Raw genomic sequence first — 14,876 nt, forward strand, 5'->3', positions numbered from 1 at the left:
AGGTATACAAATTAATGTGAAACAGAAAACATTGGTTATGTTAGATAGGTACATGGAACATGTAGATATTATCTTGGTTCGCGGTCGGCACTGGGCAAAACCAGTTTATTAGCTCAATATACCTATACATAATGAAGGAAATATATACCTAGTAGGTATATAGGTACATAATATCGTTTTTGTGATTGAGGTCTCTTGAGATCAAAAAACAAACACAACCTAGGTATGTCCTACTGTAAATAACCCGATAGTAAGTAGTATGTAAGGTTTTTGGTCTAAAACCTTACAAAATACCACAATGACGACATGGAGTACCTACTTATCTACCTATATGTATATTATATCTTTAGCTACAATAGAAATGCTATGCTGCATAATGTTAGATGCAAAAAAATAATCTTAAAGACTAGGTACCTATCTAACCTAAAAAAATATTATCAACGAATATAACATGGGTATTTACGTGACCGATACCGAATATGATTGAAGTAGGTATTGTAAATGATACCTAATTATAACATTATTGATATGACTGCTCAAAAGTCGAAACCAAAACGTCAAACGATCGCAATAAGTTAGAACTGTCAGTGCACTAACAATCAAAGTTATAAAGTTTCTGTTATTAAAGGCTGTGCATGACGCAAATTAATATGTATTTTTTAAATATCGGGACCTTAGATTAAAGTTATTTATTTATAATAGCGTATTCATCCTGTCAAAAAACTTTACATACTTTGGTTAGACAAAGATACCTACATAATATTATTATGACGACCTTCATACCATTTTCAACAATTTCCCTGCCAATTTCATCCCATATCTTATCTTTCTTTCTTATGTTTTGTAGTCACTGTCAGAGAAATCATAAAGGATTGGATATTTCCGGACCAACTCGATCAGCTGCTCAATGTCTTCGCCATTTTGATTTTACTAATTCCCTTGGCGAAATTGTCCGCCGCGAATAAATTCGCTGTCGACAGAGTTCCCGAAAATCGCAGCGAATATTCGCTGCAAATTCGCACTCAAGACGCATGGCGGTCGCGCAAGCGTGCTCTGTCCCGTAAGCCAATACGAGCTTGATTGGCGAATAATTCGCTGCGAATATTCGCCGCGAATATTCGCTTTGGTGTGGGGGAGGCTTTATTTTATTTACCATAAACAACAATCATAGGTAAAACGCAAAAACCTATTTTATTTTAAAACCATATCGTCGAATAATTTTTGGTGATGGCAAGCCATAATAATTATTAGTAAAACAAACCCACTCTTCTCCGATGACAGTTCAAATTTGGCAAAATATGTCTTTATTTATTTAGCGATTTGTAGCGATGTGTGAAGCGAACCACAGAAATGAAGAAGAATTCAAACATTTTGTTTTGTGTAATTTATTTTAACCTGCTGGTATCATGCAACTTTCACAATCTATCAGGCAGACCAGGGGAGGGATACATTATCGAAGTGATGATCGGAACTCCTCGCCAAAAAGTAAGCAAATTCTATAAATATCACATCAATCAAATACACTACGTTCCTAATGCATTGCTTAGAGTTTCATCTACTGAATGTCTAATTTTTATAAGTTTAACTCTTGCAAGTCAATCTATTTTTATGCATTCAAATGACGCGCAAATGATCTGACATCACAGTATTATTATTCATGTACTTCCTGTCCACTATCGGATTTTCCCGAGATTATTATTGATTATGGCGAATGATAGCGTATTATCCTGTTCTCTGTGTAACAGGTTCTTCATTCGCTTGATTTCGATTTCTGTAATCATGTACATTTTAATCGATTATATTGATCTTCTGTGGACACATTTTTATATTAAATATTGGTAGCGCTTTTTGCAGTGAACTGTATAATTTGAAGGTGATGGTGGATCTAGGGTGGGGGGTGGGGCGATTTAACAGGATGACAGATACTGACCTTTTATGATGATGGCACTATCACTCGCGCGGTATTGTTCGTTTGGGTTACCCGGTGCCCGGCACTTAATGGTACACTGTTGATTGATGATATGTGAGGTTGATGAATGATGGACGCGACGTTCACTCAAACCGTAACAGATTTAGTGTAACGAAGGTCGAACAGATATGTTTTGAGTTATCTTTTGAATCACTCTGTATAACGCTGTGCGGCAACACGCACCAGTGGTATTCTTGAACTGACTTACGCGCCGACCAACAGCGGTTTTGAAGTAACTCAATGTTATTTGCATCACGGTCTATCATGACCCGTGACTGCCGGTCACTTGGTCTTGTGACAATAATACTGGGATTTGGGGAGATGGGAAGTAGGGATTAATGCAAATATAAATGGCCCAACCAAATATAATTTGCTGCAGTTAATTTTCCGCCTTTCAACTTCGACAAATTCAAAAACAATGAGCAAACATAAAATTTAACTAAGATGACTATTAGCTATGTCTACATCTGATCTACGCATTCATCTCGTTGTCTACGTTGTGCATCAAAGTTTTCACTTCATCACGTTATAAGTAAATGGATTCGCAAATGACGAACAAAACTATTCTTGCTAATACAGCGCCATCTTACTCAGAAAACTACTGAAAAGAGTTATAAATAAACACTTTTTTTTACTTATTTCTACAATCATTTATAACCAGGAATAATTGAGTGTGTCCTAACAACAAAATCAGTCTATGGAACCAGTTTATTGCCATCTAGTCAGAGTACTTAGCATTGCATGAATGATTAGTAATCTTGTATGAAATATTCACCCCTTCAACATATAGTGCACACTAATCTTGATCATAAATACTTATTTGTTTTCATCGAACTAAGAAAACATATTGCAAATCTTGTTGGTTAGTTATTGGCATAAACTCATGTACTGATGCACTACATTGTTCCAGTTCAATATCCTAGTGGACACGGGCAGTACGAATCTAGCAGTAGCCGGCGCCCTCCATCCCAACATTGACCGATACTTTGTGAAAGAGAACTCGTCGAGTTCGGAGAACCTGCACGAGGAAGTGCTGTTGCTGTACACGCAGGGCCGCTGGTCCGGCGACCTCGTCTCCGATGTTGTCTATTTCCCCACCCTCAATTGGGTGCCGGACGTCAAATGTGATATCGCTCTCATCACTGACTCGCAAGGGTTTTACATGAACGGATCGGATTGGCAGGTATTATAGTTTTGTTTATTACAAAATTAAAAATAATCGACCGAATAGAGGTGTATATAAGTGGCATCTGGGTATTTTCAGAAATAGGTGTGGATTTGGAGATCTACTCAACTTATACTGCTCACAGGCAATATTGGTGTTTATTCATTTTTCCCACGATGGGCGAGCATCAGGCTTATAGTATCGTGGGTCCCAAGTTCAAATCCCGAGTCTGGAAAAAATTCCCATGTGTTTGGACCTAATTGGCGGAGCAAGTACAGCACCGCGATTTCCTAACTCTCGTCTCGTGTGGCACCAGACGAGATGACGTAATTGTGACGTCACGCTCGAGGCATGCCGACCGCGCACAGAATAACCATAGAAAATTTTATTATGATACACCTATATGTGTATGGTGACAATGAATAGCGCCGCTGTCTGACCACTCGCTATTTTCTCGAATGCTATTATCACTCCGGTAGTACGTCATAATGATGTCATATGACGTCATCTCGACCGGGAAGCTTGCACTCGCAAGTTCTAACATAGAGCCCCAGGCATCCAATTTGAATAAATCAACATAAAAGTTAAAAATGCGATTGTAAATTCTACATAACAGTCTATAATAGGACTATTTAAATGAGATTGTCTCTTTCTCAATTGATCCAGTATTCACTTGTTATTAATTTATTATAAAATTACAAGCATTGCGCCCCAAGGTAGAGCATATGGTTAGGCTCCATAGATAGAGGTTTATAGTGACACTCTGAATGCAAACACATTAAATGAAAACAATATGTGAATGTGTTCCAGCTGAAGGGCAATTTTTGAACAAAGCAGTATCAAAGTCATTGTATGAGAAAGTGATTAGAATGTATGAGTAATTTTATTTGTTATTAGATTTTGACAACTGTGTCTGAAAGTGGCGGAGACTTTTGAGCTTCATATGCTTCGACGCTAAAGGCGCTAACCGCGATCGTCTGTTTTAATTTTAACAGATGGTAAACATATTAAAATATGTCAGAACGTAACGTCGAAAGGCTCTGTTATTTATTGTTTTTTGTCTTATTACCGTTGGAAGTGTTATTTTGTGTTTAAACTCTCATTTAAGTATTTATTGTAATTTTGTAATACAGAAACATACATATTTTATTAATATTAGGTTTGTAAAATACATCGGAAGTTCCGTTCACATTCTTGTATTGAATATTATTATTATGAGGTAAATATTGAAGACGTAAGTAGCTTCTTTAAGGATTAATTCGCTACGTACTTTAACAATCAATTGTTTTAAGAATGCAGCGACAACCGATAAGTACTGATTAAATATGAAAATGTCATTACCACATTTTAGATTATTTTACACGTCCCCAAAATGGAAGTGATTCACGCTGAAATTTTGTTGTCAAGATTTGGTAACTGGACGGATCCATTCAAAATGACAAACGAAGCCTTTGTGAAACGATTCCGGTTATCGAAACCATTGGCAGATATATTAATTTCCAGGTTGGAAGATCTAATGTCTACCCCGACTAGCTGTCATGTGAGCATAGACAAAAATATAATGCAAACTCTTATGCGATCATAAATGTCCGTTCAACATTTTCGTTGCATTATTGGTCACCATTCGAAGCACTATACTTCATTTGAAGATACTGTTGCGTTTTGCTTCTTGTTTGCGTAGTGCTTTGTTCAAAAATTGTCCTGTTGGATTTAAACTTGCTATCTAAGAAGTCAGTTTATTACTCCATTGCAGGCTGTTTTGATAAATGGATATCATTGACAGGTTCATTTTAGGGCATGGCTCAGCAGTGTGACAAGGATGCCTCAGTAGTCAAAATATTAATTTTAAACCGGATGTATTCTGTAATAGATTGTGTGAAAAAAATTCTTTAATTCTCCAACATGAATATTTTTTAGGGTATATTGGGTTTGGCATACCCCGCTCTGGCTCGTCCGTCGTCCAGTGTGAGGCCGTGGATCGACTCCTTGCAGAGGAAGAGCAAAGATAAAACAATCGCGTTCTCCCTTACGCTCTGTGGACCAAGTAAAGTTGGAGAGAATAAACACTATGGATCGTTTGAAGTTTTGAGTAAGTTGATATCATAATTAATTCGACTTATTTTGTAGCACAAAGGTTTTGAAGTACACCTTCTGATATTAGATAAAAAAAAGTTCTTCTATCTGTAAAACATTTTAAATTATGTTTGATTTATTTTATACATAGAAGAATATTTTTATCTACAGTCGGAACATTTACGAGGAAGATGGGTCTGACTGAATTTTCTCGTTATAAGCGTTACTCATTATATCAGAGAATAAGTGTTTTTAAATGAGTGAGGTCACATAATACAAAAAGTCGCAATTCAAACAAAAATACACAATTAGAATTTTTCCCCAAAATAAGCATGGCATTCATAAACTACAAAAGAAGTGGGGTCTAGGACGATTTGGCGCCGGGACAACTGGACGCCACGCAATTCTAAAATTAATAGACATTTGGTACTTATAGGTAATTTAAAAAAAATATTTAATATTATTATATTATGATTTAATAGTTGGTGAGAATTTAAATATGCACGGTAAATAATGATTAAATCGTGCATATGTTTAATTTCCAACGAAAAAAGAGTTTTTATTTTTATATAAAGCCTTAGGCATGGTAATTCTCAATCCGCGATAAAAAACATTATGTTAAGAGTAAAATGAATTAAAACTTTTAAGTAGTCGATAGAAACTGATTAAAATCCCTCGTCTACGTTCTGTTTACGTGACTACGACAGTGCGGCGTCCGATTGTCCTGGCATCCAGTTGTCCCATTCCCAAAGAATTGGTTTATTGTAATGAACGCTGGTAGGTACCTACTGACTTCACAAATCTTGGATTTTTTACATGCAATTTCAACCATATGCGTGGAAACTTTTTCAATATTTTCGGCGAAAACACCAATTAGGTAGGTACTTTGACACTTAACTAGTGTCATAAACGTAATTCGATCCCGGCGGCATCCTGTCCGGTCGGATTTTAATGCTTAGGATCGAAATGTTTTTAAACGATCAAACAGTTTTAGGAAAATTTTTGACGATTTTTAGCTCGGTATATCTGATAAGTAGCTCGTTATAAAAGTGAATAAATATGGAGAAAATCATAAACTCAAATGTCAACGAACGTTTACTCATTACATCCTAGATCTCGCTATATCCGTAATAACTGAGCTTGACCGTATTATGGTTTGGTTTAGGAACGGTTTAATTGAATTTTAAAAACAATCTGTATTGTTAGTTCAATGAAAGCAAATAAGTATGACTGACAAAGTTTAGTGTGCATTATTTATGTTGGATCTCCACAGCCTACCTCCACACTTCGCCACTGCATCAAATAATTTTCAATTTGTTACCAGCGTATGAAGTTGCAATGAATCTAACTGGTTTCGCTATGTAAGCGACGTATAAGTTCTGAAAAAGGGTGAGGAATCCAACAAGGAACAAATCTCTACATTCTTTTGGAAATGGTAGAGCTGATGATCGAAGTTATATAATATAATAAATTGTTTTTGTAGGCTGTCGCTGTAATAAATTTGAAGTATTTTTTTTTTTTTTGCTTTACAAGCTAGTAAATGAAATGTTCTATTATTTTTAATAAAAATCTACCTATAATAGTAATTAATGGTAAATAAAGTACTGTTGGTCACTAAAGACTAAAATGTATATGGGGGTAGGTAACCTTGAAATTTTTTTTTCTGATCTGGGGGTCCGTGGTATGAAAAAGTTTGAGGGCCTAGGTGACTATGGCATCGCAGCCATGATAAAGATCCTACAGTAAATATCATAATTAATTATCTTAACTCTTTTTCGTTACACAGATAACATGCTTCACCCGGTCAACGGCCTCCAGACGGCATCCGTAGTGCGGGAGTGGTTCTACGAAGTAATCATGACAAGTGTGATAGTTAACGGAATAACAGTTCCGGTCGACTGCACCGCATTAAACACCGACAAAGCTATCGTCGATAGCGGAACGACAAACATTTACTTGCCCAAAGACGTATTCAACCTGTTCATTAAGATAATTATTGACGAATCCTTCAAGGCGAACGCTCGCTCCGTCGAACAGGCGCTTGTCGCTCAGAAGAAGTTGGAAAAGAATAGAACGGTGAAGGATGACGAGAAGTCGAGGCTTGAGGCCCGTGTTTTGGACAATGGATTTTGGTTCAAGCAGAAGGCGGCGTGTTATGCTACTCCGCAAGACTGGGATAACATGCCATCCGTGAGCGTGGAACTAGCCAGCACTGACAGTCAGTTCTTCAGAATTAATTTGCCTGGCTCGGTGAGCAATTTCATTTTGTATTATTATTATAGTAATGGTTTTGACACAAAGGTTCTACAATATTTAAATTTCCAGCGGCTTCAAGTTAACTCATCCTTAGAATGATCTAAATAAGATAACTAATCTCAAAAATACAAATTCAGAAATCGTATCAGAAAAAGAGGGTGTAATATGTTCAATCTATCTGCTTGTTTCCTTGTACACACCAATGGTGTAGTTTTTGGTTTACTTTATTTATTTCACTTTAAAGATCTAAATCTACTGACATAATATCTTAGTTCTGATAAGCTTTGTACTATTCCATTTGAATCATTTTTGCCGACTCGGGTTTCGCCTTTCGGCATCTTCAGGCACTGTGTACACCATGGGGCGGCAGGTTATATGAAAGTATGGTGAAGCAGGCTGGTATGGTGAGGCGGGCTGGTAATCAAGTTGCGGCAAAATTTCCACGTCAACATTATATTATATGGGTACGTTATAATGACCAAAGTGAATCCTCCGTGATGCCCTGATTTTTTTTTATCGCGTCGCTATTTATTGTAAGTTGTCGGCTATTGTTGGCCTGCTTCATTTAGTTGTATGAGAAAGCCGATTTCTTGGCCCTCTTTTTATTTAATACCTCTGTGGTGTACACTCACCAAAAGGCAAATAAACTCTGACCACAAATTGAAATGCTCTATGCTTCTAATAAAGTGGCCAGGGACTGTAAATACTATTGAATTCCAATTTTCCAGATTACAATACAACTTGCTAAAATAATTTTTATATATCTTTACAATGATTGGGTGAGTTTGTACGGGTTGAATGAATGATTGTCCAAATATTATGCCTTCTTTGTGCATATTTATTATAATTATTTTTCCCATTGTTTATTTGTGGTTCTCATGATTATTTTTTTTATGCTTATTTACAGTCGTACGTGCGTCAAATATTTGAAAATGACAACCCAATGTACTGCTACAAGTTCTCCATAGAGCCTGCGGAAACGGGCTCCATCCTCGGCGTAGTGGCCATGGAAGGCTTCCAAGTCGTCTTCAACAGAACGGCCAGGACCGTCGGCTTCCTCAAGTCGGACTGCGGGCCCGGTGTCAGCATAGAAGGGCCATTCGACTATGCGAAACCCCAAGACGATGACAGAGGTCTATTTGCCAAATGCACGCACGACGAGGGCGTCTCGATAAGCCTCTTGAACATCGCCGCGTATATCGTGTGCGGTGTTCTCTTGCTGGCCAGTTTTATGTTCGCGTATCTCTTCGGACAGTGGCTGAAGAATAAGTATTTTAAATACCACGTGTCTGGTACCGCCGTCTCCATCAGCCATGCTAGTCTTATCAATGAGGAGGCGTGAGGGATGCCGCGGGAATTGAAGTCTGTTTAATGATGTTTTTACCTGTACCCGAGAAAGTAATGTATTTATTTATATTCTGTAATGGAAGCCTCACTTTAAAAAGAAACTAAAAGTAGCGTGAAAAATAAACTAGACGCCTTTGAAGCTGCGTGTGTTTTTTCGTGTCAATGACATCGACACACATTATCTATTTCCATCAAAATTATAGTACAGAAGAGCAAAATTATAGTATAGTACATACTTACTATTATAGATAGTATGTGGACCAAAATTATAGTACAAATACTATAATTATAGTACAATCAAATCTGTGTGCTAAAGGAAAATAGAGTTAAGTTATCAATATATAATTTTAAAAACACTTCTGAGAAATATATAACCAATAGAATTTTTTTTATTTAAAAAAATAGGATACCTAGCAGGATTCGAAACTGCGTCTCTCGGAATTCGCGCCCACATGCACTGACCACTATGCTATAGGAATCTTATCTAATTGTGACGAATTTTAACTAATTGCCCTTACAATACTTTCTGAAGCACTTTCTAAATTGCATTACTATTGGCAATCGACTTTGGTATTTCAAAAAAAGATTTTTTCTATTGGTTATATATTTCACAGAAGTGTTTTCAAAATTATCTATGTTCAATAAAAAGAATGTTACATTCTTAAATCTTGTGAATTATTCGTTTGAATAAAAAAAAATAGTTAACTAAAAACAATACTTTTGAACAGAGCATAAGGAGATTATCAGACAACTTTCTATGAAAATTATTCCTGTTTCTTTTTTAATATTTTTTTCCTTTACCCTTTACATGTATGCTTTATGGGTAATTTGGCATAAACAACGTATTTTGCAATTTTTAGACTGATCTTATTTTTCCGTTTCCGCACATAAAAATATTTTTACAAAAAAAATTTTAAATCTTTCTTGTACCCGCCAGAGGTACACATATCACAGTTTGGAAACCACTGATCTAGGTACGCTTTTTGTGAAATGTTAGAATAGACTAATGTGTTATATTCGGAATCAGAATGATATAAAAAGCCTTCTTGGGTACAGATATTTACTACTATATTAGAATGTAAGCACTATTTTTCTTAGAAAGTCCAATGAGCCCAAATAGTAAATAACGTTCTTCCCCTTATGTATTATATTATATAATCTAAAAACCTGTGCTAAATTTAGTCAAAAGCACTTTATGGACTTTTTCATTTTCTCAGTGCATTTATAAATATATACATCATGGAAATTGATAATCATTTTTAAACAATGCAATTATATTTATTTATATTTGGAAGTGCTATTTTTTAAATACAGTTTTATATGTCGTTATATATATATTAATATATTGTCAAGTAATACAAGTGTATGCCTGAGTTTTTTTTTATCTACATTTTGTTCAATACCGAGATGCATGGAATGTCACAAATCACTATACGTTATCGCTAACACCGCGACTAGTGCGTTTGGAGTACTTGGCCATTAGATATAATTAACGTGTTATTTAAATGTGGTAATTAAAAGGTCAGCAGTGATTGTGTTAGGGATAGCGAAAAAAATGTAAACAAACGTGGTGCGCAACATGCGTATAGGACCGATGACAAGTGATATTTGTCAGTGAGCAATGGCGTATTGGTAGTGTACTTGACTGGTAATCGTGACTTGTGAGTATTCACACAGACAACAACTGAAAAGCCACGATTACCTTGCAATCATTTAAAATATTTTTAATATCGATTAAATACGCAAATACAATCGACCAACAGTATTAAATACATCCCATTGTATTATCAACAACATTTATTTTTTGTTAACACATGATATGTGGATTTCTTGCCATGTCAATAAAAATATATGCGAATTCAGTATACCTTATCAAGTATACTGTATCCGCAATGGGTTAATTGATTCATTTAACGATTAAGTTATTTGAAGTATACATTGACTATTATTTTGCTAGCAGTATTAAATACCAAACACATTACCATCAATAGGGATAGTGATTCATTATCTATCTCTATTTCAGCGTGACAGTACGTGACGTGATGCTAATGTAACTCGATATTCTATGCATCTCGGGCTAAAAATAACGAAGACAGGTAAGTTTACCTCAATTCTAAATTACTTGACAGTTTAGCATTCTCTATAACAGTGATGCACAACTAGAGATGGGAAAACTGGTCGATTTTGAAGACTAAGTATACTTACTACCAGTATAAAAAAATACTTAGTATAGAAACTTGTTCCAAAATATTTACTAGTATTTGGAATACTATATAGAGCGTTTGGCGTGCGTATGCGACAAAAGTTTCATACTCAACTGAAACTAAAACCAACTCCATATTAGTATTTGAAATATGTACCGGCTCAGGGAACTCTTGACTGTGTATCGGCTTCAATAGAATCGCTAAAAATATGCTGAGCTCTGCTTGTCGAAAAGTCCCATTCATTATAAAATTTTAAACACATTTTAAATTTATGAGTTGTTTTTTTGTTAGGTTACAATATTCTTGTTAACAAAAATGAATAACAGTGATTTTTTTTAAATTTTAAACATGTTTTGAGCAGTCATATAATAAGCCTAAGCCTGTGCATCATCTCACCACTGTGCTGTGACACAAAATTTATGACCTATTATTCATACATTCGAACACAATAGACTAATAAATTAAAATATACCTATATTCAAGTGCTATCTCGTTCGCGCGCATTTAATATCAACAGTGCTGTAAGTCTACCAACTGGCGAGTGCACAGAACAGCGACTCGCGATGATACCCTACGCATGTTGAGTATCACTGCAGTCTACAATAATACTATTTTTTTTCGTAACGTCTTACAATATGATTATTTTATAATTTAATTACAGGTCACGTGTTTTGAAACATTCTTATCAATCGTCATCGTCAAGCTATTGACTAAATATTATTATAATTTATTTTTATGAATTGTACTTAATAGATAATTATTGCTTTTAATGAATTATTACATTAACATACAAGCTATAATACATGTTTTGTTGTATGTATACAGTCTACTGAGTGAGTTCTGTATATAAACATATTCAACTTGAATTGGTTATGGTGTGGCCATTGGGTAACACTTTGTGATTGCGTTTATTCAGCGGATATCTATTTATCGATGTCCAGCTCATTGCCATGGCGACATCTAATACACCGTATACACTTGTCTGCTTCTTTATCAATTTGTAACTTTTTTAGTATTTTCATGTTATGTCGTACATCTTTCTCTTACATTTAGGATTGATGTTTCACATTCGTGCATGTGTGCCGGTATTCCATATCAGTTGAACACTGCACTAAAATTACGATGGAAGCCCACTGTTCAAAACCCTATTCAGGCTTCCGAATGTAAATATGATTATAGTCTTGTATATAATATTATACTGCATAATATATCGTCACCGTTCAGGCAAAAGTCACCAACCGAAAAAACATAATTTTCGAGATATCGCAATTTGAAAGATTGGAGGTTTTATCTAGATAACATAATTTTCTCATGTCTTCTTAATAAATTCTTTAGGTTACTTCTACTTTTCGATGCTAATTAATACATCTGGAAGGTTTTGAAGGAGTCAAGGTGGTTAAAATGTGGTTTGGTGACTTGCTTGTTAATAATCTGCACCAAAACGATCTTATTATGACAAGCTAAAGTAACTATTCCTATTTAGTTATTGTTGTCTGTTTCAGACGAGTATTAGAAGTTTTCAAATGATAAATCAGTAAAAGTCACAATATATAGTTTAGTAACTTTTACTTCCATATTTATAACGAAGGATTGGTACAGTTCAGTTATAAGGAATACAGCGGAAAACATATCTTGAAAATACCCGATATACTGGATTTTTTGTGAGGTTAACCTAACCAAACCTAACCCAACCTAAACTAACAAATAATCCAGTATATCGGGTATTTTCAAAATGTGTTTTCCGCTGTATTCCTCATAACCGAACTGTACCGAAGGATTTATTTTTTTATAGTGTCAATAATGTCTATCTGCCTGTAATGATTTATGCTTGTTAATATTTTCTTAGAAGTCATTCAGTGAAAAATGAATAATTCGGATTTAAGAAATATTTTACTAACTAATGTACCATGGTGACTTTTGCACCTTAAAGAGGATAATTTTACGCTTTGGATGATATATTATACTCAAAACTGCCTTTTTGAGGGTTGGTGACTTTTGCCTGAACGGTGACGATATTATATAATAGAAATTTGTGTATTTTTCTTGTCAAAATGACTATATTTTTAGTACATACTGTTAATGCTTAGAAATTACCGCCAAATTGTTTAATATATTATTTAGTCACTTACTATACTAATTAAAAATACGCTTTGTGTTTTCTTTTATAATTAAGTTCTATCAAATATTTATATTGTATATTAACCCAAGCCTGAATTTGTATTTATAAGCTTATCGCTGTGTCATAGGTTTTAATTCCGTACCTAGGCTTGATTATTTGCTAATTTTCGAATTGTTTTATGATTTACTCATACACACAAAAACCTTTTTATGGTGAATAGTTTGAATACATAAATAAGTATGGTTGCCAACTATTGAAATATATATAAACAATTAAAAGAATTTAAAAACGTAAATAAATTAGAAAGCATTTTTAAATTCTTTTTTTGATGAAGTAGAGAGAAAACTATTTTGTTAAAAAGTTTGTTTTCGAATGACTTACGTACATATTATTATGTATAATATAATTCTGGTTAATTTTCTTATTATTTATTATTTGTAAATGAACATTGATCTTGTATTATACTTTAAAAAAAAAATATTTTAAAATTAGTCTTTCGACTGTAAATTAATGTGACAACAATCAGTCTGGGTCTTGTGTTTTTTTATATAAAAATAAATAATATATCCTAGTCAAAAATTTATATAAAAATATTTTCATAGGGAAGAAAATAATAAATATTGTGAGGAAAGTTTTGTATACATATTGCTAATTATTGTAATATATATTTACTATTTTTTGTGTGGACGTATTCTAGTTTTAAGATGTTCTTTCGCTAGAAGTCACTCTTAATGATATGATTGAAAAATTGTAATAGAGAAGAATTTAAAATATTAATTTTTTACACTTTAAATTAAAGAGTGGAGAAGTAAAAGGATTCCAAGTTCTTCTTTCCATTCTTTTTTTAACTTTCTGTCAATGATTACGGGTTCTGAAATAGTTTTTAGCATTTGAAAGGGTATATTATGTACATGTCAAGCAAAAACGTTCAAATTAGATAGGTTCCTATGAAAATAATACAGTCACATATATATCCATGTATGGCGTGAATATTATGTTGATAAGGCTAAAAACATAAATTCTCAGGGCAGCTATTTTTACGCTTGGCTCTCTGTGGTAAATTAGATTATATGTTTATGGATTTTTGTAAATTCTCAACAAACTAAAATTTAAAAACATTCCTCATTTATCACAGAAAGTCAAACGTACAAATAGCTGCTTTTGCAATAGATGTTTTTAGAATTATCAAGATATTCACGCCATGCACGGATATATACATGGTCATAGTTCGTAGGAGTCGAATATTAGAAATAACATGTAACTATTCATACAAAGCAGTAGAGGTTGTGATCGCGATTTCTTGTCTCGAGAATGAGTAATGAGAAATCAATGAGAATCTCGAGAATTCAACAAATTGTTCCCAGGAAAAAAAATGGGCAAGAGAAGCTTAAAAAAAGCTCGACTTTGATCTCAAACGGAATCTTTTAATGGGGCCAAAAAAAGAAAAAGTGGATGGAAAAAAATCTTGAAATAAATCGACTGTAATTTTTGATAATTTTTCGTGAAATCAATAAGCCAATCTAGAATACTTGAGAAAATATTATTCTTGAATTTGAGAATTATCAAATCTCCATAAGTTCTTGTGGTTGCGGTTGAATTCTTTTTCATTCATAAATAGGTATGTGGTGATCTGAAAACTGGTTCTAGCTACATTTCTTTCTTATATCTCATATCTAACATCCTCAGCCATTCTATTACTTGATGAAATTTGATACATAAGTATACATACAAAAATAATATTAT

The 14,876-nt window shown here is 34.1% G+C and overlaps 1 protein-coding gene across 2 annotated transcripts; it reads left to right on the forward strand.

Annotated features, from left to right (window-relative positions):
* The first annotated feature begins 1,249 nt into the window (after nucleotides 1–1,249).
* LOC147075955 (beta-secretase 1-like) lies at nucleotides 1,250–9,713 on the forward strand. Of its 2 annotated transcripts, XR_015069989.1 has the most exons (6): nucleotides 1,250–1,485; nucleotides 2,880–3,152; nucleotides 5,052–5,223; nucleotides 6,994–7,457; nucleotides 8,371–9,140; nucleotides 9,428–9,713. XR_015069989.1 is itself a non-coding variant. In XM_085942289.1 (5 exons), the coding sequence occupies exons 1-5, from the start codon at nucleotides 1,351–1,353 to the stop codon at nucleotides 8,803–8,805; spliced, it is 1,479 nt and encodes a 492-aa protein (XP_085798415.1). In that variant the 5' UTR covers nucleotides 1,250–1,350; the 3' UTR covers nucleotides 8,806–9,713. The 2 variants fall into 2 exon arrangements, 1 of the variants encoding a protein (XP_085798415.1); XM_085942289.1 differs by having other exon boundaries at nucleotides 8,371–9,713.
* Nucleotides 9,714–14,876: the final 5,163 nt, after the last annotated feature.

The sequence above is a fragment of the Rhyacophila brunnea genome, unplaced genomic scaffold (assembly GCF_057557595.1).
Source record: "Rhyacophila brunnea isolate RB1 unplaced genomic scaffold, BYU_Rbru_1.0 scaffold_14, whole genome shotgun sequence".
NCBI lineage: Eukaryota > Metazoa > Arthropoda > Insecta > Trichoptera > Rhyacophilidae > Rhyacophila > Rhyacophila brunnea.